Below are 27,894 nucleotides of genomic sequence, written 5' to 3'. Positions count from 1 at the left end.
CAATTTTGGTGACAATAAAAACCAAAGAGCATATAATTAAATCTAAAAATTGTTTGAGAAATAAATTATACATTTATAGCAGAGTGTGTTTGTAATTTACAGTTTTTATTTACAAATGATTTTTTAAAAGATCACTCAGGCATGGAATTAAAATCATATTAATCTGAAAAATGTCAACACTAAGAAACATTATTTCATGCTATGCTTAAATATTCATTTTGGAAATTTAAATAAGAATTTTATTGCTCACAAATATAAATTGCTTTTTGATATGAACATTTTCAAACTCAGAATATTAAATTAAATCAAGATAAAATTCCTTAAAATATATTTTTTTATTATTATTTACTGTTATTAATATTAAAATAAAGCAAGTAGATTATTTTTTAAGTGTCAAATATGCTTTTAAAATCTTCAGTTCTGTGTACCTTTATAATATTTAAAAATTAAACTTCCAATGTAATGTTTAGTTTTGCTAAAGTTTAACTTTTGACAAATTTTATATAATTCAGAGTATGATTGTTATATGATGTATATAACTTTACTGCATGAAAGAAAATAGGTAACTGTACAGTGTATAAGAATACTTAATCTGGTCCAGCATGAAAAATTGATTATTGGGGAACTGGAGGTAAGGGTCTTGGATTTCTATAAATATTTCCTGTTGATGGGAGACTTGTATCAGAAGAGTTACTATCTTCTGTTACAGAGTCTTTGTTGTCATTGTTGTGTGAAAGGCTTGGTGTGTAGAATCCCCTGGCCACAATGGTTGTATCACTTGGGTAGTTGACAGTCTGTCCCAATGGTCTCATCTCTGTCTCTTGTGATGGCTGTCTACTTCGTTTTGATGGAGAATTGCAGTACTGAGATGCATAGAATTCTGAAAAAGGCATGTACACCTGCATATGATATTTCCATTATTGCATGATTTTTTATAAAAATTGCATGATTTTACTATAAAAAAAAGTGTATTAAGTAGATCTTTGTTACAGCATAGACATAAAATAATGGCACAACAGTGAAATGATATCATTTAATCTAGAGTTAAATATTAAGAGACAGTTATGAAATTAATAGTTACATACAAGTGGATATTTCACCCCACATACTTCTGACCTTAACAGCAATCTTTTTATCCTTTTAATCCTTGTTTTATATCTAAAACCTTATTGTATCAGGGATATGAGTTCTCCATTTTTAAACAAATTTCTGTTTTATGTAACTTAGAAAAAACAGGATTCCATTTTTTTTCTTATTTACTAAAAAAATTCTGCTTAAATCTGCAAAGTGGAAAATCTGTCTCAATTTCAGATTTTTTTTTTTTTTTTGCCATTGCCTTATGGCAACCGTTACAAAATTTTTAATGTTTTCCTTTTCACTCTCAGATTGTCTCATACTTTTATTTTTGCCTACTTTATGCTTTTTCACTCACTTCCCACTGTAATGTAACCGTTTCATTGCATTTTAACCACTCAGACCCGCATGATGTCTGATACTTTGTTGCTAAGTAACAAACAAAAATAAATAGGAAAGAAATAAAAATCCAACACAGCATTTTTTAAATGCAAATGAAATGCATTTATTCATGGTTCTTCCAAGACAATGCATTTCATTATATTTCCAAGGTCTTTTTGCACACTCATGTGCTTTTTAAAAGTCTCTGTCTCCTTGACATTTCATGCAGCCAGCACTTTCTCACCCTCAACTCACACATCCATCTTACCTGGCATGCTTCTTTCTCAATCACAAGATGTATTTTTATCTCCTTTTCTTTTGACGTAAGCTTTTCCACATTTGGTAATTTGCATATGTGCTTTAACAACTATTGCTGCTAATATTTTTGCTAGCCAGCTATCCTTCAGCTGCTGCTGATATTTTCACACACACCCATATGCACTCTCTTACACCACTTACATAGTTGTGTTACTATCCCCATTCTCAAGTTTAATCAAAAACTTAGTTATTTACCATCAAGCTACTGTCGTTTATATTATTAAAATATGATTACCTGTGTATATTGCTGTTTATTGCATATTTTTCAGTAGATTTTATAAACATCAATTTACACAAATAATCAACATGCATCATATTTAAGTGCGCAAATGAACCATATACTTGAAGCTGGAAAATCGGTCAAAATGTATAAATATAGACATTGACGTTGATGAAAAAAGAACTAATGTAAATAATTAGAAGAGAATTGTTAACAGCCAAAATAGCAATATTCAAAATTATTTTTATTAAATTTATTTTAAAGTAATAATTAAAACTAGCGGGACCTGTAGAAATTCCACAGCGGATTCTTTCATATGTAATATATTGATGTTGGCATTCTGTGAATGTTCAGTGTAAATGGAGACACTCTGATATTATTGTAATTCTTTTGTTAAAACTGCAAAAGTATTTATCTAAGCTAGCAGGAGGTTCGGCATAGCCCAGTCATAAAATACGCTCAAATATGATATTTTAATTTATGCAGATTTTGTATTCATTATTATAGAATCATTTTCCTATATATTCTTATATATTATAAAGTTGTGATTTAAAAAATAAAAAGATATATCCATATGACTTGGATGCATCAGCTTGAATATAAACCAAAAAAAAACTTATGAACAATATATATATATCTATAATATAAAGCTGAATGTCTGTGTGTGTGTGTGTGTCTGGTCATGAATAGGCTCCTATATGGTTGACTATTTTAAAAACTGATTACATATAATGATAGAAGATGTATAAAGACACAGGAATGGGTATGTTTGATCCTGCAGAACGGTGATTCATTAAAATTGTGGGGTCTGTGTTCGTGCCTGGTCCACAAAGTATGAAAATAAAAAATTTAAAAAATAAAAAAAAAACGTTTACAAGTGTTTTTGATATAGATGTACATAAGAATACTTTGATAAATATGTTTTAACTTAAATAGGGATGGTATAATAAAACTGTGGGGGTCTGCGTTCGCGCCTGGCCTCCATAGAATGGAAATAGGCACAAACTGTAATAAGGACTTTTCATATCTATCTGCGTAAGTATACTTTGATAATTATGTTTCAGTTTGAAGAAATATGGTATAATAAAATTATGGGGGGTTCGTTCACACCTGACCTCCATAGAATGTAAATATGTCACAAAGTTTAGCAAGGTTTTTTAATAAAGATCCACAGAATATTGTAATAAGTGTTTCAGCATGAACAGGTATGGCATAATAAATTATGGGATTTATCTATTTTATTTTTACTTTCATCATATTGAGTTCCGTGAGAAAACTGAAAACCGAAACCAAAACTTATGAAGAATTCTTGGTAAAATTATTTATTACAAGAAACGGAATATCATAACAATTAAATGACAGTCACTCAGAAGAAAAAGCATGACACACAAAATAATAGGCACGCTATCATATTAATATATAGATTCAACAAACATAATCTTATGATTTAATGCAAGTTTGTGATTTTAAAATAATCTTCAGGTGATTTATTTTAAATATTCAATAAAAAATAAGTTATCACCCCTAAACCAAATTTTTATGATATTTTAAAATACATTAATATATATTTTATAATTTTATAATAAATGTGCGAATAAATATTTTATATTCATTTTTTAAATGTTTCAATTATTTTGCTGGCAAATGTATAATTTTCATACGATATCTAAAAAATTCTGGATTATAACTTAAATGTGATCATTAAATTATCATCATTTGTCAAAAATCAAAATGTGAAAATATAAGTCGAAGAGTACAGAATTGTCTGAGAAGACAATTTGCTGCAGTTATTGCATAAAAAAATACTTGTTGACTAAAGAAATATTCTCTAATTTGTTTTTAACAAATTGAATGGTTGATAAATTTTAATACCAATTAATCTTTTATATTTTTTTTAATATATTAACTTTCATATTCATCTTAATTAGTGTACAATAATGTTTCGGATGTTGGACCATGTTTATAATCCAACAGCCTCGTCAGACCTTACAGAAATGGTTGTTAGTATTTGGAAGAAGTGTTTTAGAAGAAATACGAGAAAAAAAAGGGATAATAAGAGGGAGGGAGATGGGTATTGACCATATTTAAGTTTTGAAGGTTAAAATACATTAGATTGTAGTGTGTGGGGGGGTAGCAGATTCAGGTAGGCGTGGGTGGAGATATAGGGAGGAGGGGTTGAGAGAGGATGGTAAAGAAAAAAGAAAGGGGGAGTAAGGAAAGGAGGGGAAGGAGTTTCAATTTTTTAGGTTTTAACATTTTGACTGCTTTTTGCTTGTTTAGCCAGGTATATGAAGTAGATCAGAGGGGGAGAGAGAGAGAGAGAGAGAGAGAGAGAGAAAGGGTTTGTGTAGGTGTCATGTGTTTGACAAGTAAAAGGTTCCATTTAGAATTTTCGTAGTCGCTATAAGTCGACTTACTCATTTCAGTTGACAATGAGTTGTTTTTAGGTAGTTAAGGATTAATACATACGCAAACACATGCGCAAATATGCATACATACATACACATACATATGTACATTTCTACACATCCATGTACAGACACATACGGACATACACATATATATAAATAATGTATATGCAGACGTACATACACACATTTCCTATACACAGGTACATACTCATATATATATATATATATATATATAGAGAGAGAGAGAGAGAGAGAGACATATATATGTATACATATATATATATACACACACACACCTACATATATACATATACGTGGAGATATAGATCTCCAGTAAGAATTAGATGTACACATACATACATACATACATACACACAAACATGTACCCATATACACATATATACAATTACATAAATATACATATTCATAAAAATATAAATATACAGACATATATATATATATATATATATATATATATATATATATATATATATACAAAGACGTGTATATTTATACCAAGTAAATAAAGTAAAGTTAGGATAAATAAATAAATACACGGGTGTAGTTAATAATGCGAGGTTAGGTAGACGCATTGTAACACATATTCAAAAAAACATGTTGTTGGTTTAATATTTAGGGGTCTGTATTGATTTTCTTTGCTTATTGGATAAAAAAAAAATTATAGGGATCTAGGTAAAAGTAGGGATGAAGATAGAAATAGAGATAGAGTAAATTAACAGATTGAGAGATTTAAAAAAGGAAAACAAAAGGGGGTATAAAGGTTTAAAGGTTAAAGATTATGACAGTGGTGGTTAAGTTATAATAAGCCAGGGGTTCTTGTGGTTTCGTTAAATTCATATATATATGGGGTGGGCTCCTAATATGGTGCTTTGGGCAGTGGTTAAGCTTAACTTTACTTTCAGTGTCAATTGTATTGTGGATATAGGCATATACATACATACAAACACATACATGCATATAAACTCAGATATAGCTATACCTGTATACATACGTTCACTCATGCATACACATAGATACACACATATATACAGACACTAACACCCAGCTGTACACAAACATATACATGTGCACATAGATATAGATATACCAATATACATTCATGTATATACACACAACCCATGAGCACATACACTCATAGATGCGCACATAGAAACATACACATAAACACATATAAGGATATATATATAGACCCAATCGTGCCCGCACATACACATACATATACATATGAAGATACATGTACAGATCTCTAGTAAGATGTAGATGTACAAACATACGTACATATGTGTATACACGCACATGTAGCATATACACGTATATACAATTATATAAATATACATATTCATAAAAGTATAAATATACACAAATATATAGACATATATATATATACATACATAGAGATGTGTATATTTATACTAAATAAGTAAAGTAAAGTTAGGATAGGTAAATAAATAAATAAAAAATAAGTAAATAAATATGCGGGTGTAGTTAATGATGCGAGGTTAGGTTAAAAACTTAAATATTGTCGATATTCGTCTCTCTCCTCCTTATTACCTCTTACCCCCCCCCCCTTTTCTTGTATTTCTTCTAAAACACTTCTTCCAAATACTAACAACCATTTCTGTAAGGTCTGACGAGGCTGTTGGATCGTAAACATGGTCCAACATCCGAAATATATATATATATATAATTAAATGCTTCTGATATTAAAATTTACTTACCAGTAATTTTGTCATTTTGTATTGAACCAGTTTCTTTTCTGCTGTTAGCTCGAGACAATTTTGGTGAGGGATGATTAAGATATTCAGAAGAAGTTACTTGATGTGATTTATTTTTAGAATTATTTGGAAGTATAACTTCAGCTTGAACTTGTTGAGTCTGTTGAAAAGAGAAAATTCAAACATTTACTGTCATCAAGTTTGATTTAAATGTCAAAGCTTAGGATTTCAATAATATGATGTGGGTGTTGATAGCAAAAAAAATAAGATACTAAAATAGATAAAGAATCATTTCATTCTATTCATGGCTTATTATTACAGAAACTACAAGTTTACACATTTATTTTCCATGTATTGGCCTATTTTGGCAGTAAAAGTAAGTTCCTTTTTTCTATATTTCATCATTGCTATTATGGCCATGAGAAGAGAGTAGAGAACAAAGGTATTGAAAATAGAAATAGAAAATTTTATTGAAATTTGAAATGAGATAATAATGTCAGATCAGAACAGTTCACCAAAAATATATTTGGGCTAAAATCAGCTGGACAATATCTATACACATATATAGATGACATAATAGACATCTCAATATACAGTTTACCTAAACTGACAGATTTTTACAAATTTATCAATAGCATAGATTTTACTTTTAAGTTCATTAAAGTAGTTTATTCTCAATAAAAACTGAATATGCTGGATGTAAACTTAAATTTAATAAATGGATTAATTCAAACAAATGTATCTTCTAAACCCATGGTAATTTGTATCTTATCTCTAACAATATTCATCCAAGGCATTAAATGCATACTATCTCAGATAATGTGATAACTATACCTTAAGATCATACTATTCTTGGAAAGCATAATAGGGAGTTTATACAATATTTAATTGGATAACATTATAGCTCCAATTTAATAATAAAATATTATTGAGAGGTAGTATCTAATTGTTTGTATGAATAGAAATTGGTACATTTGATTATCGGTTTTAATTCTAACTTTCCTAATGTGAGTAGGTTGATTAATTAAAAGACAAGCATAACTTTATTTCCCTCCCTCCTTTCTACAATAAGTATTCCAACATGGTATAGATAACATGAAAAATTAAAAGAGCTTATAGTTCCTTCTAAATTAAAAGATTTAAACAGTATTGCCAACAATGAGGAAGGGGATTCTAACCATAAATGTCATAAAAAATGTAACATATACAAACAAGCCAAAAATTATATGGTCCCCCAATTGATGCCTTTGTCAGGTTTTTGAATAAAAGGTAATAAAGAAACTTTAGTAAAAGCCTTATAACCAAGACAAGGTATATTCTGTATATTATATTGGTTTTGTAGGTTAACTTTGTTGTTACTGTGACATTTTCATACTTCGCTAGTGAGCGTTTTCATATTTGTTTATGTTTTGGAGACTGGCGGGAAACAAGCTCAGCATCGGTGCAGACATATGGGTGTCTCGCTTTTCACAACTTACTTTATCTCACTATTTATTTATTGTTGTATATGTACATTGTTCATATGTCACTGTCTTTACAATATGTCTCAGGAGCGTTATGTTCTTTTGTATTGCAGGCTGTACCTTGGGTTTAAGTTGAGTAAAGCTTGGTCTGCACAACCAAGTTTCCTTACCCTACAACACTGTATAAGTTTTTTTTTTTAATTCTAGATGTTAAATTTTTGGGGGGAAGGAGAGGTCACATTTGTTATTTTTTTGTTATTTCATCGATATAAAGTAAACGGATCAAAACAGATATAAAGTAATCACACATTAAAGGACAAATAAAATGATAACTAAATACTATAAATACTAACAAAAGGAATACTTAATTATGTTAACAATATATATGAATAATAAAAAAGGAAAGTAAGCTTAGTTTTGTTTTAAACCTCATGAAAAGAGAATTATTTCTTAATGAACATTAGAAAAATTCACTTGTTAAAAAAAGACACACGGTAACAAATAAATGACAGATTGTAGAATTAAGTAAAATATATTTTTCAATATTGAAAATGAAATAATCTGAATTGTATATTATTTACTATTTAAAAATGTATATAAAAAAAAATAAAACCATTTACCTCATGTCCAATATTCAGATGAGATTGTGTTTGTGGAAGAGAAGCTGACCTTTGTTGTTGACTGGGAAGTTTTTCTTCGGGATATGCATCTCTGCTGGTTTGGTTGTTATGTGCATTTCTTATTTTATCTGCTTGGCTTTTATTTACATTAACAGCAGTTGGCCAAGATATTCCCTGCTTTGAAGGACACATCAAATGTCTCTGATCACTCATATATCTGCCACTTGGACCAACAACACCCACATTAGCTGGTGCCATTGCATGGGCATATGTGACATTTCTCTGATCATTACAGCGAATGATACATACCGAAATTGAAGCAGTAATGATGACTGCTACAGTCACTGCTACAACCGTAATAATAATGACTGATGTAAGATCAACTTTATCTTCAGTGATTGTATGAACGGCACTTAGCATTTCTGATGTCTTGTTGCTTACAGTCACAGTGAAAAACATACTAGTTGTTGCTGATAGAACTGGACTACCACTATCCTTGACAACAAACACTAGCTCATAGGAACCAGCGTCTTGTTGCGCAAGCACGCGATTGAAAGTTAACAAACCAGTGTACTGGTTGATGGTAAACATCTGCTTGTCATTGCCTCTGATTATTTCATATTTTAGAAATGCATTCTCTTGACTATCTCCATCAGCTGCCTTTACACAAGTGATGTTCTTTGAATGATGCCGGTAATAAACAACATCCATGTTATAAGGATTGACACTGGGAAATGTAAAATACGGAGCATTATCATTTTTATCAGTCACTTCAACAATGACGTTGACTGTATTATTGAGAGATGGGATTCCATTATCTTTCACAAATACTTGAAACTTGTAAATGTTTTGAAACTCATGATCCAGTGACATAATTGCTGAAATCATGCCATCATCTTTGATTTTGAAAGGTAAAAACTGTTTGTTATTTGTGAGCAGAGAATAGGTGAGTTTCCCTCCAACTCCCAGGTCTGGGTCTGTTGCATTGATGAAGCCAACAGAAAATCTCGACTTCTCATTCTCTTCAATCAAGAACTTAAACGTCTCCATAGAGAACTGTGGCCTTACATCATTCACATCGGTGACTTTGATGGAGAACTTACTCTTACTTTGCAGTGGAGGAGATCCTTTATCTTGACAGCTGATGATAATTTCATGCTTTGCCTCTCTTTCTCTATCCAATGCTTTTTTCACAATTACTTGGTATTTCTTAGTGTCGAGACTTTGTAGTTTAAATTTATCATAATGCAGATTGCAACTCACTTCTCCATTTTGTCCAACATCATGATCAGTCACTTTTACATATGCAATAGAACTTCCAATTTTGATTCCTTCAGAAACTGATGTTGAATCTTTTCCTGATGCTGACAAGAACTTGAGATGAATAATTGGAGGATTATTTTGTTGGTTGATTACATTAACAATAACCATGGCAAGAGATTCAAGTGGTGGATTTCCTCCATCTTTAGCTTCAATATATAAATTATGTATATTATTTGATATAAATTTCTTTTCTAAGAAAATCTGTCCAGTTTGTTGATTTAATTTAAAATGACTTTTAGCAACATCAGACGTTTTTGTACTGAAATGATAAGTGACTCTTCCATTTTTACCAGAATCTAAATCTGTAGCAGATAAAGTTGCAATAGAAGAAGTTTCACTTGGTTTGTTTTTGATAGAAACATTATAGACATTTTGTGAAAACACAGGTGAATTATCATTTACATCTGTGATTAAAATGTAAACATTTAAAGTGTTCTGTTTTCTTGGAGTTCCTCCATCTTTTGCCAAAACTTGAATCATATAAGAATGTTTTTCTTCTCTATCAAGCATCTTTTCTAATTTTATACCAAGTTTAGAAGTACCATCAACTTTCTTAGATACTTCTAAAGTAAATGGTTCATCTGTTTTCTTTTTTAGTTCATAAGTTATCTGTGAATTAATTATTCCAACATCTTTGTCAATTGCATTTGGTATTAATTTTCTCACTCCCTTGCCATATCCTTCTTCAAATTCAATATTAACTTGTTTATCAGGAAATTCTGGTTGATGATCATTTACATCTTTAATAATTACTTTAATTTCTAATATTCTGCTTATTGTATTCTCTCTCTGAACTGCAACATCAACCATTACAAAACATTCTTTTCCATAAGTACACAGAGATTCAGCATCCAATGTTTGTGCTGTATAAAGTTTTCCTGTATTTTTAGAAATCCGGAATAATGGAGAGCTGCTTGTTCCATCCTGTTCCATAAGACTGAATGCAATGAGATTTTGATCTTGTATGGCCACATCATCCATCACATTAGAATCGGCAGCAATGTCTCCAAGGTAAGTGCCAGGACTTTTACCTTCCTCAACTTTGAATGTTAAATCTACACAGTAAGAAAAATGTAGCAAACAAAATAAGAGGCATATCTGTACCAACATATTGTTGTATATTTTTTCTAAAATATTTGATGGATTTTGAATTTGTCTGAAAAACAAAACAAAAATTAAAATTTAAAATGTTTTAAATATAGTCATATAATGATTTATTTTTTCATTATAGTATTAAGTTAGATGGTTTTATAATTGTAAAATATACTTATAGTTTAATATTGATTTCCAGTGAAGATTATTCCATGTGAACAATACAATGAAACAGACAAACAAAACATCGATTAAATGTCTAAAGTAAAAATAGAGAGAAAATAAATCATTTATTATAGATACACTTATTCATGTTCTCATAATGTAGCAGCCATAGTTAACATTTTATTTTTATTAAACACATTTATTCAATGAGAATTAATGAGTCATGTATTCTGAAAATATTTTAGTTTTTATAAAATAATCACTTTGGAAAATAAAAATATGTATTAAAAATTTGTATAAAGCTTTGTCTTTCTTTTAATAAAAACAAGAAAGCATACTACAATAAATAAGATACAATAATTTCATAGCTCATAAAAACAATTGCTTGTCTAAATGAAAAATATAATTTTTTTAATACTTGAATAGAGAAATAAGCTTTTATACCTTCAAACAAGACAAAGAAACAGAACATTGATGTGCCTATTCATAAAACTCAGCAGTTATATATGTAACAGAAAACTATAAAAAAGGGAAAAAAAAAGAGTCACTTTAACTTACCTTTTTTTGATTATGAAAAGATAGGATTATATCCTGATAAAAATTATTAGGGTAAAATGTTCTTTTCTATGAACATGAGCAGCACTTTTTTCGCCTGCTTTCTTTGCTTGATATAAGGAAGCAGAAAGCAGTAGTCCTTATGAGTGTTTTGTGTGTGTAATGGCTGCAACAATAAATAATGGCTGCTATGTTTCACGCAGGATTAGAATATAATTTTTGATGAAATTATATTTTTTTTTAACATAAATCTTAACAAATATTTTCATATATTAAAACTAATTTGGTGAAGCATGCAAGAACAAAAATTATGTTTAAAAGAAAAAACTTTTTTTTTCCCAAAATGCAATTTTGAGAATTTATTTTTTCCATTGTGTTCTTTATTCTTCTTTCTATTTTTTCCTTTATCAGAAAGAATATTTTATCAAAAATATTGTTAAGAATTGAAAGATGATTTTCTTTACTAAAAACGACATGAAAGCTTGTAAGTTTAATTTGCGTGTAATCTTTAAGAATGAAATCAGGGTTTGTTTTTTGTCATTTTTATTTAAATATTGTTTTACTAATATATTATTTAGTTTTAATTGATTCGGTATATTTAAGGAAATATGTGATTTTATTTTTAAATAGTTTAAGGAGAATTAATAAATTTTTATTTCTTATTTATTTTTTATTTATTCACAAATATATTTTTTAAATGTGAAATGATTTATTTTTAGTTTACATTTTATGAAAATTTTTTACTCGGCAAATGTGCTTGTCTACAGAAAAAAATATTTATATATGTTTTTAATTTATAATATTTATTGTTATGGCAAGATGATATTGCTAAAATATTTTTCAGTCTAAAGATTATTCTGTCACTGTGGAAAGAAAATTAATAGTATATTTTTAATGGTTTTAATTATAAACTCTAAATTTTAATACCTTATATATATATATATATATATATATATATATATATAGGGTGACCCCCAAAAAACGGGCCCCAACTCTAATTAGGCCTCGTTTCTTAGTGTTTTGTCCAAATGAGATGAAACTTTGATCATAACTAGTTTATTATATTCAAAACATCACATCAAAACACTAGGGTCTTTGGCCTTTTTTTTTCTCTGTTAACTGTAAAATGCCCAGAAAAACAATTGAATGTCCTCTGTTGTTTTGGAGTCCCCCTGTATATATATATATTTCTGTGGAAATATATTTTCTTATAATATATACCAATCCTTATTTAAGAAGCTCAATGTAATTACAGAGCAATATAGTGAATAAATGACAAAAGACTATATTCCAAAAATTCATGATGTTGACCATCTTATAATTTATTCCTTTAATTCAGTTGACATTTACATTTCTTGACAGTATCTGTTTTGTAGCACAAAATCAATCACTTAATTATTATATCAATCAGTGAATTTATTATGCCCTTAACTCATCAGAAGAAATAGCAAGAATCAATTTGTCAAAAGGAAAAAAAGTGCGTTTTGACATGATTAAAATCCGAAATTTGGAAGAGAAGCTTTAAATATCTTATGTTTCCATTATGCCATTTTGAATTTCAAATTTCAATTCAAAATGGCATAATGGAAACATATTATAAGGTATTTACAGTTTCTCTTTCAAATTTCGGATTTTAATCATGTCAAACACACTTTATTTCCTTTTGACAGATTGATTGTTGCTATTTCTTCTGATGAATTAAGGGCATCCTAGATTCACTGATTGATATAATAATTAAGTGATTGTTTTGCACTATGAAACAGATACTGCCAAGAATTTTAAATATCAACTGAATTAAAGGAATAAATTATAAGATGGTCAACATCATGAACTTTGGAATATAGTAGTCTTTTGTCATTTATTCACTATATATATATATATATATATATATATATATATATATATATATATATATATATATATATATATATATATATATATATATCGTCATAATATCAAGACTAGAATATATCTAATATCTATTAAACCAGATCACTGTTTTATGAGTATGTTCAACTGTTTCATGATGTGTGTCTACATTATTTCTTCAATTCATGAAAGCATTTAGACATTGCAGAATATTATTGTGGTACGGGGGGTAAAGGTCTTGGATTTCTATAAATATTTCCTGTTGATGGGAGACTTGTATCAGAAGAATTACTATCTTCTGTCACAGAGTCTTTGTTGTCATTATTTTGTGAAATGCTTGGTGTGTAGAATCCTCTAGCCACAATGGTTGTATCACTTGGATAGTTGACAGTCTGTCCCAATGGCCTCATCTCTGTCTCTTGTGATGGCTGTCTACTTCGTTTTGATGGAGAATTACAATATTGGGAAGTGTAAAACTCTGGAAAATATAAGTAGGGTTCATGTAGAGTTTCTTTTAATATATTGCTGGATCGTTTATCATGTTTTCTTTCTGGATTACATATAATAAGGATGATTTCTCAAGCCAATTGAACAAATGACATCAGTTTAGGGTTTATTAACAATTCTAATAACTTGTATTTAAATATGTATTATCTTATTTATTATGAAAAACTGTCATACAATTATCCTAATAACAATCTATATATTAATATGATAGCGTGTGTGTTATTTTCTATGTCACGCTTACATCCGGGTCGTTTAATTGTTATGGACTTCCATTTCTTGTCATAAATAATTTTACCAAGAATTCTTCATAAGTTTTGGTTTCAGTTTCGATTATAGCTAATGCCACTCCAATAATCTATTTCTTTTTAATAATTTTATCAAGAAGTCTTGGTTTTGGTTTGGATTTTAGCTGATGGCACCTTAGTAATCTATTTTTTTATAAATAATTTTATCAAGAATTCTTCATAAGTTTTGGTTTCGATTATAGCTGAAGGAACAAAAGTTTTATACATATATATATATATATATATATATATATATATATATATCGATAGAACGTTAACTCTATAATAATATATACAAAATCTGCAAGAATTAAAATATCATATTTAAGCATATTTTATGATCTGGCTACGCCAGGCGTCCCTGCTAGCTTGAATAAATACTTTGTAGTTATAACAAAATAGCTTCAATAATATCAGAGCGTCTCTATTTACGCTGAATGGATACAGAGTGCCAACATCAATATATTACATATGAATCAGCCCCCTGTGGAATTTCCACAGGCCCCACTAGTTATAAAATATTACTACATTATTAATAAGTAAACATTTAATTAATGTAACAGATGATCAGTGTATAATAACTATCCACAATATAGAAAATAAACATGTACATTTTTTTCATATATAGTGATACTATTTGTAAATATATAGTTGATATAACATAAAAATCTGCACTGTCTTCAGTATTTTTAAGTCATCTTCCTTATACAATAAATAAATCAAACTATATACATTATACATACATGGTTTAATAAAATTATCTATCTGGTTTGGAATGTAAATATTAAAAAGATTAATACTATCCAAGTGACTATAATAATAATTTTGGCCATTTTTATTAGTATTATTAATCTTATTACCACCTTTGGGAAAAAATATATTGTATAAGCATCTGCTCTCATAATCTGCATATTTCTGAAAACTCAGTCAAATATTATCTTGCTAATCCCTAGACTACCATATTATTTTTTCTTGTATTGCTACATGTTTATGATGAATAAAATTTCTCATTTATCTGCAACCTACATTTAAAAACTTTAACATTCAAATATCAATAGAAGTAGTCACTAAGGCATAGATTTTGTGAGTAAACTGTTTAATGAATGAGATAAGATGCCCAGAAAATGTTCATTGTGAAACTTCCTTTGCTATAAGGTAGTTTAGATTTGCAAATTCATTGAGTCTCAGCAGGGGAAAGTTGTTACATATCTATATTGTGATTAGACATTACAGACACCATGCCTTTTACTTAGAAAATATTAAGGTTCCATTAATTGAAATACAGCAACATCATATCAAACGGTAAAATGATCACAATAGAAAAGATGTTGAATTGTTGAGGATTACACATGTTAACATACTTGAACAAATGTAAATAAGTTTTGTTATCAGAGAGTACAATAGCATTAGCTGAACATTTTCTCGGATATCTTTACAAAATATGTTATGGTTGCATCAATCGCAATTTTTTTAGTTATTGCATTACCACCATTTTGTATGAGTGGTAATAAGTCTGCATATAAATTTTCTTCAAGCTCTAATCAGAAACATTCAAGGTAAAAGCTTGCTGGAAGGCTGAAATTTGAGGAGAAATGTTAGTGCCCCCCCCACCCACCTATGTAAGATCTAGTGGGTAATTTCCTTACTAAACCTAAACTCGTTTCTGTTTACTTGCCTCCCCATAAGAGCAAAGTTGGACAGGAGGTCATGTTTAATGTGGAGCATATTCAGCTCCCAAAAAAGGAGACACTATGGATGAACAAAAAGTAAAAGTTGTGCAAAATGGATTTATCTTCCTCTGACTGAGGACAGAACAGATAGTGTAGTTAAAACTAAACTTATCTAAAATGACAAATCTATCAGGAAGTTTTCCATGTTAACCTACTTCAAAATGTTAGTAAGCATAATGAAGTATTTCCTTCAGTTATAAATAAATAGAAATAACTTTGTTTGCATTGTTAATGCTTTTGAAGATAAAAGCTGGTAAGCATTCATTTTTATGCATATAACACTACATATTACTTAATAATTTAACAATAAAGATATATATATAATAAAGATCCGACCAATAAGGATGATTCCTGCTAAATCTAAAAGCAACCATTTCTAAAACACTTTCTTCCAGTTCACCAGTATAAATAGAAGTTAAGCTCATAACTTGTTCTCTAGCGGAAACCCTAGTGTCAACACTACTTAGACACTTACACGTAGAGCGTTTGGCCAAACTGAAACTTACAAAACCTTCACACTAACTTCAACATAAATGCATATATATTTTTGGTATATATATATATATACAAACTCAAGAACTTTATCATTCATACATTATTTTACTTCTTATAATTCCTTGATATCAAGTTTTTTTTATCTTTTCTTTTTGTGTTTATTGTTCCACTGATTATTAATTATCCCTTTATACACATACCAAACACAGCAAAATTTCAAACACAATTATACATATATAAAAAAATAAAAATCTAATATGCTAAAAATTAAGTAGACTTTTTTCCATTTTTAATATGATGTCCACAAAAAAATATATATATCAATTGTTACAATGTATTTTTTAATGTATACTAATTGAAACTTGTAACATATTTGTGCACAAATGAAAATATAGCTTGTTTGGTTTTTTTAGTATATTTTATTTGTTTGGAGTTTAATTAATATTGGATGACATATCATCAACATATAATCAAGTATCTTATGAATAATGAAATGTTATTTTGCTTTATATAAAATCATTTTGATATAATATTCACAATCATAATAATAAAATTTCATTCATATTTTGTTAAAAATAACACCATGTTAATTAAAGTAACTTTGATAAAAAACATGATGGTAAAATTACTTATAATTTATAATTCATATTAACAAGTCTTTTTATAAGTATTTATTTCTTCATTTTCAAATTCATGTGTGATAATAATTTAAACCATGTGATGTATTCAAAATTGAAGACAAAATAAATTGGATTTAAAAAGAATCAGTGTGTTTTATTAAAAATTTAAAATGTTCTTTAAGTAGACAAGGAATTTTGAGATTAAGTAAAAATAATTTGAAAATTATCAGGTGTTAAAAATCTTACCTGTTGTTGCTTCCCTTTGCCCTTCACTTGCTTCCTTTCCACTGTGAGTTCGAGAATATTTTGGTGACAAATGGTTTAAATATTCAGGCAAACTAACTTCATTGGATTTATTCTTGGGACTGTGTGGAAGTATTAATTCATCCTGCACAGGAGCCTGTCAAAGAAAAAATAAATTCAATATTTTATTATTTAAACTCAAAACACAGATTTTAAAACTGATATAAGGAAAAAGTAAAGATGGAGAAATAATATTAATTAATGCTATAAATATTAAAATATTAACGATACTATTGCAATTGTATAAATATGTTGAGATATGGTTTATACATATAGAACACGGTCTTTAAGATAGTATTTAAATATGTCATTTTTATTATATATTAATGTTTTTGTTAGGATATGAAACAATTATTCAGAATAGGAAAAAATTGAAATTACCTGTAGTCCTTCTTGCGAGGAGTTCTGTGGCAGAGAAGCTGATCTTTGTTGTTGGCTAGGAAATTTTTCTGAAGGATTGGTTCCTCTACTAGTTTGGTTTATATGTGCATTTCTTATTTTATCTGCTTGACTTTTATTTATATTGACAGCAGTTGGCCAAGATATTCCCTGCTTTGAAGGACACATCAAATGTCTCTGATCACTCATATATCTGCCACTTGGACCAACAACACCCACATTGGCTGGTGCCATTGCATGGGCATATGTGACATTTCTCTGATCATTACAGCGAATGATACATACCGAGATTGAAGCAGTAATGATGACTGCTACGGTCACTGCTACAACCGTAATAATAATGACTGATGTAAGATCAACTTTATCTTCAGTGATTGTATGAACGGCACTTAGCATTTCTGATGTCTTGTTGCTTACAGTCACAGTGAAAAACATACTAGTTGTTGCTGATAGAACTGGGCTACCACTATCCTTGACAACAAACACTAGCTCATAGGAACCAGCATCTTGTTGCGCAAGCACCCGATTGAAAGTTAACAAACCAGTGTACTGGTTGATGGTGAACATCTGCTTGTCATTGCCTCTGATTATTTCATATTTTAGAAATGCATTCTCTTGACTATCTCCATCAGCTGCCTTTACACAAGTGATGTTCTTTGAATGATGCCGGTAATATACAACATCCATGTTATAAGGATTGACACTGGGAAATGTAAAATACGGAGCATTATCATTTTTATCAGTCACTTCAACAATGACGTTGACTGTATTATTGAGAGATGGGATTCCATTATCTTTCACAAATACTTGAAACTTGTAAATGTTTTGAAACTCATGATCCAGTGACATAATTGCTGAAATCATGCCATCATCTTTGATTTTGAAAGGTAAAAACTGTTTGTTATTTGTGAGCAGAGAATAGGTGAGTTTCCCTCCAACTCCCAGGTCTGGGTCTGTTGCATTGATGAAGCCAACAGAAAATCTCGACTTCTCATTCTCTTCAATCAAGAACTTAAATGTCTCCATAGAGAACTGTGGCCTTACATCATTCACATCGGTGACTTTGATGGAGAACTTACTCTTACTTTGCAGTGGAGGAGATCCTTTATCTTGACAGCTGATGATAATTTCATGCTTTGCCTCTCTTTCTCTATCCAATGCTTTTTTCACAATTACTTGGTATTTCTTAGTGTCGAGACTTTGTAGTTTAAATTTATCATAATGCAGATTGCAACTCACTTCTCCATTTTGTCCAACATCATGATCAGTCACTTTTACATATGCAATAGAACTTCCAATTTTGATTCCTTCAGAAACTGATGTTGAATCTTTTCCTGATGCTGACAAGAACTTGAGATGAATGATAGGAGGATTATTTTGTTGGTTGATTACATTTACTAAAACCATAGCAAGGGAGCGCAATGGGGGTTCACCTCCATCCCTAGCTTCAATATATAAATTATATGTAAGAGTATTACTCAATGTAAATTTCTTTTCTAAGAAAATCTGTCCAGTTTGTTGATTTAATTTAAAATGACTTTTAGCAACATCAGAAGTTTTTGTACTGAAATGATAAGTGACTCTTCCATTTTTACCAGAATCCAAATCTGTGGCAGATAAAGTTGCAATGGAAGAAGTTTCACTGGGTTTATTCTTAATAGAAACATTATATATATTTTGTGAGAAAATTGGAATGTTATCATTGACATCAGTCACAGCAATATGAACAAATAAAATACTTTGTTTAGGTGGAGATCCACCATCTTTAGCAATTACTTTAATCAAGTATGAATCTTTTTCTTCTCTATTAAGAGGTTTTTCTAAATTTATGCTTATATCGGAGCTTTCATCAACTTTTTTAGATACAGATAATGTAAATGGTTCATCTCTACTCCTTTTGAGCTCATAAGTAATTTTAGAGTTGACAGCTCCAACATCTTTATCGATAGCATTTGGAATGAACATTTTAGTTCCCTTTATGTCATTTTCTTCACACTCTATATTTACTTGCTTTTCAGGAAATTCTGGTTGATGATCATTTACATCTTCGATAATTACTTTGATTTCTAATATTCTGCTGATTGTATTTTCTCTTTGTACAGCAACATCAACCATCACAAAACATTCTTTGTTGGCAGTACATAGTGACTCAGCATCCAATGTTTGTGCTGTATAAAGTTTTCCTGTATTTTTAGAAATCCGAAATAATGGAGAACTGCTTGCTCCATCCTGTTCCATAAGACTGAATGCAATGAGATTTTGGTCTTGTATGGCCACATCATCCATCACATTAGAATCGGCAGCAATGTCTCCAAGGTAAGTGCCAGGACTTTTACCTTCTTCAACTTTAAATATCAGATCTGCACACATGGAAATGTTTATAAAAAGAACGAGGATGCAGATTTGTAGGATCATATTGTTGCTTGGAAATAAAATATCAAAATCAGATGGAATTATGTCCCTAAAAAGAAATTAAAAGAAAAAAATATTAACTTAAAAGTGATTGATAAATTTCAATAGTCTTATTTTCAGTATTAATTAAAACATGATTTATATGGAAAAACAGAAGAAATTCTCTAAATTTTGCTTTCACTTTATTTGTATGCAAGATGAATTACATTTAAATGGGAAATATATGTATGAAGTATATCTCTTTTTTTTAAATAAAATATTAGAGAACTTTAAAAAATGTTAAGTTATAAATATTCTTTTGTGTGCAACATTCTATTCTGATGGGAGTAGCCATATTGATTTGTGACTGCATCAAATATTATTGAAGTAGAAACACACTATCTCATTTATATAAGGTATACTCTAAATGTTATTTGTTTGCTAATATTTGTTTAATTTTTATGAGTCATTTCTTCTTTAATATAATATAAATGTGAACTTATTATTAATATTCAAATCAAATATTTATTTCGAATTAGATTATTTTCACCACAACAAAAATAATTTGAAAAAAATGTTTGTTTCATTTCTTTAAATATTTGAAAAAGCACATTCCTAAAAATAATGGCCATTTTCGTTTGATAATACACTTTTATTTTTCTTTATAAAATGAGATGCTAACAAAAGAACTACATGTGTACTTCTTTATGTATTTGTCTTTGTTACATGTCTTGTTGAAAACGTAAATGAATAAGAAAAGGAAAATAGAAACATTGCTAACCTTTTTGATTAAATCCACTAGAGTTTCCTCTATGGTGTACAATCCATCCTTTATTGTTGTTTGTGCCTCTGATTTATAACAATAATATTTTTAGAGTATGGGTGCTGGCCTTATGAGAAAATGAAAAAGAAAGCAGCAGTCCTAGTGAGGATGTTGTGTGCATAATGGCTGCCTCAATAACTGACAGCTGCTATTCAGTAAGCAGCAGGAAGGTCGACTTACTATTTCTATTTTTTTTTTAAATTTTTAATAAAATCATTTTTTTATTTACTCTGAAAAAAAAATAATGTGAAGATATTAAGATATTAGAATATATTTTCTTTTAAATTAATTAATTTCTCAATCTACCTAAGTCGTTTCTTAATTTCATTTTAATTATTATTTTATTAAAATCACCTACTTTCTTCTTTCTATCCACCTAAATCAAGAGAGTTCTGTGTTAATATTTCATCAATGTAAAGCTTTATTTATTTATTTTATTTGTTTATTTATGTATAGTCCTTTTTACTTGTTAATATTTAACTAGAAATATATATGAAATATTGAAATGATTTTACCATTAAATTCAATACTGCTTAAAGACATAACTATATCTGTAATTTATTTTTTTCACTTTAGGGTCAGTAAATTAATTAAATAAAATAAATTCTGTATAATCCAATATAAAATAGTATATACAGTTATACATAGTGTATATGAATAATTGTTCATCACAAATTATATTTTTTATTATTTAAAATAATTGTTTTGTTTTTAAATTATTTATAAAATAATGTCTAACAATTTAAAATAATCAATTTTAGGTGGAATTCCCAAGATTTAAGAGGATGAGAAATTTATGATCATTTGTAAAGATTTTTTGTTATCATATCAGTATAAAATTAATCATTAAAAAAAGCATTTAGAGATAAATTTCTAATAAGATAAATAATTTTGGTATATTATATTCTAATGTATTAATCAGTATCTAAGATAATTTGTAGGAATGAATAAATTACTCTATTTTAAATTATTGTGGTACAGGAGGTAAAGGTCTTGGATTTCTATAAATATTTCCTGCTGATGGGAGACTTGTATCAGAAGAGTTACTGTCTTCTGTCACAGAGTCTTTGTTGTCATTGTTTGTTGTCATTTGTGAAAGGGTTGGTGTGTAGAATCCCCTGGCCACAATGGTTGTATCACTTGGGTAGTTGACAGTCTGTCCCAATGGTCTCATCTCTGTCTCTTGTGATGGTTGTCCTCTTCGTTTTGATGGAGAATTGCAGTACTGGGAAGTGTAGACAGCTATAAAATAAATATGTTTACACAGTCCATTCAATTTGATCCTATTAAATAAAGTAACTCAATATTTTAAGAACAGTAATAAATGATAAAAATTAGCTGTGATTTAGAAAGATTATTTTACTATCAGGCAATTCTATGATCTAAAAATGACATAAAACTAATAGACATGTTAAACCAATATATGTTGATCATTTAACCTTTTACCACCAGAATTTTTTTTCTGCAATAAATACATTTTTTCATCATGAAGCCTACACGTCATGGAAGTTAGTGTGCAACTGATGCACGAATATAAACAAACCACTCATTCACTTATTGAACCATACATAGATCTCTACTTTGAAGACCAGTTGGGCTGAGAAGCCATAAAAGTAAGAAATAGTTTTTTTTTGAAAGGCGACTTGAAAGTACAATTTGGCGGTAAAGGGTTAACATGGACATAAAACTAAGGTAACTATTAAATAATTAATTGTGTATTATTCAGTGTTAAAAACACATTATTTTGGTTTATAATATGGATTATATACAAAGAAAAATTATTATTAATGTAAAAGTTAGCTAATATATATATATATCGAGAAATGATGGTTGAATCTTTTTGTTTCTATTTTACAACAGATCTTTATGTGCCAAGTATTAAAGTAATCATCAGTAAATACATTTCTTGTATGTTTATGATTGTTTGTCGTTTAATATATTCTGGGAATATGGTAGCAGGTTGAGACCACTCACACAGAATTCCTCAACAAGTCATCAGTTTAATATTGATATAGATGATACAGTGGTCTGGCAAAATCATCAGAATGGATGACCACTGAATTCAAAATCAGCTGGGGTTTGATAAACTAAAACAGAGCCATAGAAACAAATACAAGCCAAGCAAGAAATATAAGGACATATAAAATAATACTATTTGGTAATGTAAATCTTTCTGATTGAACATAACAATTCAGCAAAGGAAAAGCACCAATATAAGATGATTTCACCTGTGTTATCATGTGAAAACTATGATTTTTATTTGTGTTTCACCAACAATCCAGATAAACTGTTTCGCACCTTTTAGATGAATTGAATGTAGAGATTAAGAATCTGAGACTACTACTATTATGGGAATATAATAATTAGTAAAAACATGATTACAAAAACAAAATAGCATTTTCCATAGTTAATAAGATAAGGTTGCTATATTGAGTAATTTTCCTCCCTGACATTTGTCAAGATGATGGGAGTGATTTCATATACAACACAGCACATGAAAATATGTTCTTTTAAAGTTGTTTTCAAAGTTTATATATTGTTAATAGAATGAAGTCAGTATCAAAGTTAATAAATTATTATATACTCATGAACACAGATACTTGTATATTAAACTGATGTATTTCTAACGAGTGAGAAGACCACTGTGCTTTCTTGGGTAAAATCATTTGTATCAATGACAAGATTTTTCTGTTTGACTTACCTGCTGCACATTCATTCTCTTTCATGTCTATATCCTGCCGGGAATTTCTGCTATCCCTATGAGCTATCTTTGGTGAAAGCTGATTATGATATTCAGAAGAACCAATGTGATGAAGATCAGTTTTTCTAACCACTGTAGGAGTTGATGCCTTTTGTGTGTCAATCCGCTTTAAAAAAAAAACACATTTTTTTCTGATTTACTTTAGTTAAATGGGAAATAAAGTTTTGTTCTGTTGAAAATTGATTAAAAATTTAAAATTCATTTGCAATACATTTTAATGAGCATAAATGATAAAATGTTCTGAAAACACTTAAATATGTTGATTTAAATACATATTTTTATTACCAGACCATTTGTTTTTTTGTTTTTGTTATAGAAAACAAATTATAATAGTATATTGAATATGAAATAATGGATAAAAATAGAAACTAACTAACCTGAGATTCAACATTTGTAGATGTATGTGACTGCGGCAAAGAAGCTGATCTTTGCTGTTGACTGGGAAGTTTCTCTGCAGGATTGGCTTCTCTACTAGTTTGGTTTATGTGTGCATTTCTTATTTTATCTGCTTGACTTTTATTTACATTAACAGCAGTTGGCCAAGATATTCCCTGCTTTGAAGGACACATCAAATGTCTCTGATCGCTCATATATCTGCCACTTGGACCAACAACACCCACATTGGCTGGTGCCATTGCATGGGCATATGTGACATTTCTCTGATCATTACAGCGAATGATACATACCGAGATTGAAGCAGTAATGATGACTGCTACGGTCACTGCTACAACCGTAATAATAATGACTGATGTAAGATCAACTTTATCTTCAGTGATTGTATGAACGGCACTTAGCATTTCTGATGTCTTGTTGCTTACAGTCACAGTGAAAAACATACTAGTTGTTGCTGATAGAACTGGGCTACCACTATCCTTGACAACAAACACTAGCTCATAGGAACCAGCATCTTGTTGCGCAAGCACCCGATTGAAAGTTAACAAACCAGTGTACTGGTTGATGGTGAACATCTGCTTGTCATTGCCTCTGATTATTTCATATTTTAGAAATGCATTCTCTTGACTATCTCCATCAGCTGCCTTTACACAAGTGATGTTCTTTGAATGATGCCGGTAATATACAACATCCATGTTATAAGGATTGACACTGGGAAATGTAAAATACGGAGAATTATCATTTTTATCAGTCACTTCAACAATGACGTTGACTGTATTATTGAGAGATGGAATTCCATTATCTTTCACAAATACTTGAAACTTGTAAATGTTTTGAAACTCATGATCCAGTGACATAATGGCTGAAATCATGCCATCATCTTTGATTTTGAAAGGTAAAAACTGTTTGTTATTTGTGAGCAGAGAATAGGTGAGTTTCCCTCCAACTCCCAGGTCTGGGTCTGTTGCATTGATGAAGCCAACAGAAAATCTCGACTTCTCATTCTCTTCAATCAAGAACTTAAATGTCTCCATAGAGAACTGTGGCCTTACATCATTCACATCGGTGACTTTGATGGAGAACTTACTCTTACTTTGCAGTGGAGGAGATCCTTTATCTTGACAGCTGATGATAATTTCATGCTTTGCCTCTCTTTCTCTATCCAATGCTTTTTTCACAATTACTTGGTATTTCTTAGTGTCGAGACTTTGTAGTTTAAATTTATCATAATGCAGATTGCAACTCACTTCTCCATTTTGTCCAACATCATGATCAGTTATTTTTACATATGCGATGGAACTTCCAATTTTGATTCCTTCAGAAACTGATGTTGAATCTTTTCCTGATGCTGACAAGAACTTGAGATGAATGATAGGAGGATTATTTTGTTGGTTGACGATACTGACCAGAACAAGAGCAAGTGCACTAAACGGTGGAATACCCCCATCCTTAGCTTCAACATATAGATGATGTGTTTGTGTATTACTCAATGTAAATTTCTTTTCTAAGAAAATCTGTCCAGTTTGTTGATTTAATTTAAAATGACTTTTAGCAACATCAGAAGTTTTTGTACTGAAATGATAAGTGACTCTTCCATTTTTACCAGAATCCAAATCTGTGGCAGATAAAGTTGCAATGGAAGAAGTTTCACTTGGTTTATTTTTGATAGAAACATTATAAACATTTTGTGAAAACACAGGTGAATTATCATTTACATCTGTGATCAAAATGTAAACGTTTAAAGTGTTCTGTTTTCTTGGAGTTCCGCCATCTTTTGCCAAAATTTGAATCATATAAGAGTCTTTTTCTTCCCTATCAAGCATTTTTTCAAGCTTTACACTTAGTTCTGATGTTCCATCGACTTTCTTTGAAGCAGCCAAAGTAAATGGTTCATCTGTTTTCTTTTTTAGTTCATAAGTTATCTGTGAATTAATTATTCCAACATCTTTGTCAATTGCATTTGGTATTAATTTTCTCATTCCTTTTCCATCTCCTTCTTCAAATTCAATGTTAACTTGTTTATCAGGAAATTCTGGTTGATGATCATTTACATCTTCAATAATTACTTTAATTTCTAATATTCTACTGATTGTATTCTCTCTCTGAACTGCAACATCAACCATTACAAAACATTCTTTTCCATAAGTACACAGAGACTCCGCATCCAATGTTTGTGCTGTATAAAGTTTTCCTGTATTTTTAGAAATCCGGAATAATGGAGAGCTGCTTGTTCCATCCTGTTCCATAAGACTGAATGCAATGAGATTTTGATCTTGTATGGCCACATCATCCATCACATTAGAATCGGCAGCAATGTCTCCAAGGTAAGTCCCAGGACTTTTACCTTCTTTAACTTTAAAAGTCAGATCAGCACAGTAAGCGAAGTGCATTGAATAAAATATGATGCATATCTGTACCAGCATGCTGTTGTACATCTTTTGTGTATAGGTCGTCCGATAAGATTTGGATGTATCTAAAAATAAAATAAATGAAATAATAATAAACTCTAGCAATATTATATAAGATTTGTGTACCTAAGTCTCAACACAATATTTTATTAATTGATTATTCATCTAACAGTTGATTATTGCCTTTTTATAAAAAAAATAGGCTAATATCTTCTCGGTGTTTAATTTCTATTGAAAATTATTTAAAATCAATTTATTATTTCATAACTGAAGAAGATGAAAAATTCTATTTAAATATCAAAAAATAAAATGTGAATCCAGAAATTAAAAAAAAAATCAAATAATTCACAAATGATGCATGGCTGTATGATCATGTCAAACAGCAACCTTGATTAGTCAACATTAAAACAGAATTTTGTTTCTGAATCAAAACCAAACAATATGTTTTCTAAATATTTTATTTTTATTAAAGAAATAATTAGTCAAATAAATTTAGATATCAAGTTAAAATAATCTTGTTAGTTATATTCTTTTAAATAATAATGTTGTCTGATTTTGAATTTTTGAGATAAGGATTGATTATTCATATTATTTGGATTCTTCAAACTACTAGGCGAATATGGTATGTAAAATATAAGATTTTTCATAGCATAAAAACACTAACATGTCAAATTATTGTTTGTACTTTTGCTGAAATTTCATAAATCTCTGAATAGAGAAAGAAATTTTTTATAATTCAAATAATCAGACAGAAACGGTTCTTATAAAATAACTAATCGCTTAGAAAATGAAAATATGAATTAAAAATTCATATAAAACATCATATGTCTTTTAATAGAAAACAAGAAAATATACAAGTATAAATAAAATAATTTCATAACACCAATCGTTTGTTTAAATGAAAAATATAATTCCTTTAACATCTAAATAAACAGTATTTTATGCACTCACAAGACAAAGAAACAGAACATTGATGTGCCTATTCATAAAACTAAGCAGTTATATATGTAATATAAAACTATAAAAATGGTCAGAAAAGAATCACTTCAACTTGCCTTTCTTCTTGATTATACAAAAGGTAGCATTTACATCCTGATAAAGACTATAAGGGGCAAAATATTATTTACTATGAACATGAGCAGCACTTTTTGTGCCTGCTTTTTTTGCTTGATAGAAGGAAGCAGAAAGCAGTAGTCCTTATGAGTGTTTTGTGTGTGTAATGGCTGCAACAATAAATAATGGCTGCTATGTTTCATGCAGGATTAGAATATAATTTTTGATGAAATTATAAATTTACTTTTTTTAACAATAAATCTTAACAAATATTTTCATATATAAAAACAAATTTGATAAAATATGCAGAAACAAAAATAATAAAAAAGAAAAAAAAAAATGGAATATTTTCCCAAGATGCATTTTTGTAATTTTTATTTTCCGTTTTTATTCTTCCTATATGCTTTTTTTTCTTCTTTTTTTCTTTTTCATGTAAGAAAAAAACATTTGCATGAAAATGTGTTCAAAGATGATTTTGCAGGCTGAAAATAATGTGGAGT

At 29.3% G+C, this 27,894-nt stretch overlaps 2 protein-coding genes across 3 annotated transcripts; both read right to left on the bottom strand.

Annotated features, from left to right (window-relative positions):
- Positions 1 to 487: 487 nt before the first annotated feature.
- On the bottom strand, positions 488 to 27,605 carry LOC145242748 (protocadherin Fat 4-like). The gene is made up of 7 exons (XM_080105890.1): positions 27,397 to 27,605; positions 23,918 to 26,406; positions 23,481 to 23,646; positions 21,759 to 22,021; positions 8,224 to 10,695; positions 6,144 to 6,300; positions 488 to 880 (listed from the first exon to the last, which is right to left on the bottom strand). Exons 2-7 carry the CDS (start codon positions 26,366 to 26,368, stop codon positions 615 to 617), a joined length of 5,775 nt encoding a protein of 1,924 aa, XP_079962016.1. The 5' UTR covers positions 26,369 to 26,406; positions 27,397 to 27,605; the 3' UTR covers positions 488 to 614.
- On the bottom strand, positions 13,319 to 20,925 carry LOC145242913 (protocadherin beta-16-like). 2 transcript variants are annotated; one of them, XM_080106026.1, is made up of 4 exons: positions 20,738 to 20,925; positions 17,548 to 20,026; positions 17,110 to 17,263; positions 13,319 to 13,705 (listed from the first exon to the last, which is right to left on the bottom strand). In XM_080106026.1, the coding sequence occupies exons 2-4, from the start codon at positions 19,978 to 19,980 to the stop codon at positions 13,440 to 13,442; spliced, it is 2,853 nt and encodes a 950-aa protein (XP_079962152.1). In that variant the 5' UTR covers positions 19,981 to 20,026; positions 20,738 to 20,925; the 3' UTR covers positions 13,319 to 13,439. The 2 variants fall into 2 exon arrangements, with proteins under 2 accessions (XP_079962152.1, XP_079962151.1); XM_080106025.1 differs by lacking the exon at positions 20,738 to 20,925 and having other exon boundaries at positions 17,548 to 20,045.
- Positions 27,606 to 27,894: the final 289 nt, after the last annotated feature.

The sequence above is a fragment of the Euprymna scolopes genome, chromosome 21 (genome assembly GCF_053919585.1).
Source record: "Euprymna scolopes isolate OS-2025 chromosome 21, ASM5391958v1, whole genome shotgun sequence".
NCBI classification, from domain to species: Eukaryota; Metazoa; Mollusca; class Cephalopoda; order Sepiida; family Sepiolidae; genus Euprymna; species Euprymna scolopes.
The sequence above is the reverse complement of the archived record's forward strand: the minus strand, read 5'-3'. Positions and strand labels throughout refer to the sequence as shown.

Excerpts from the sequence above, each read along its gene's own strand:
- LOC145242913 (XM_080106026.1), bottom strand. The coding sequence starts at position 19,980 with ATGATCCTACAAATCTGCATCCTCGTTCTTTTTATAAACATTTCCATG. Across the intron at positions 17,264-17,547 it reads CCTCGCAAGAAGGACTACAG|GCTCCTGTGCAGGATGAATT; the intron begins GTAATTTCAATT and ends TTTCTTTGACAG. Across the intron at positions 13,706-17,109 it reads GCAAAGGGAAGCAACAACAG|AGTTTTACACTTCCCAATAT; the intron begins GTAAGATTTTTA and ends TATATTTTCCAG.
- LOC145242748 (XM_080105890.1), bottom strand. The coding sequence starts at position 26,368 with ATGTACAACAGCATGCTGGTACAGATATGCATCATATTTTATTCAATG. Across the intron at positions 23,647-23,917 it reads CTACAAATGTTGAATCTCAG|CGGATTGACACACAAAAGGC; the intron begins GTTAGTTAGTTT and ends TTTTTTTTAAAG. Across the intron at positions 6,301-8,223 it reads ATCTGAATATTGGACATGAG|ACTCAACAAGTTCAAGCTGA; the intron begins GTAAATGGTTTT and ends TCTTTTCAACAG.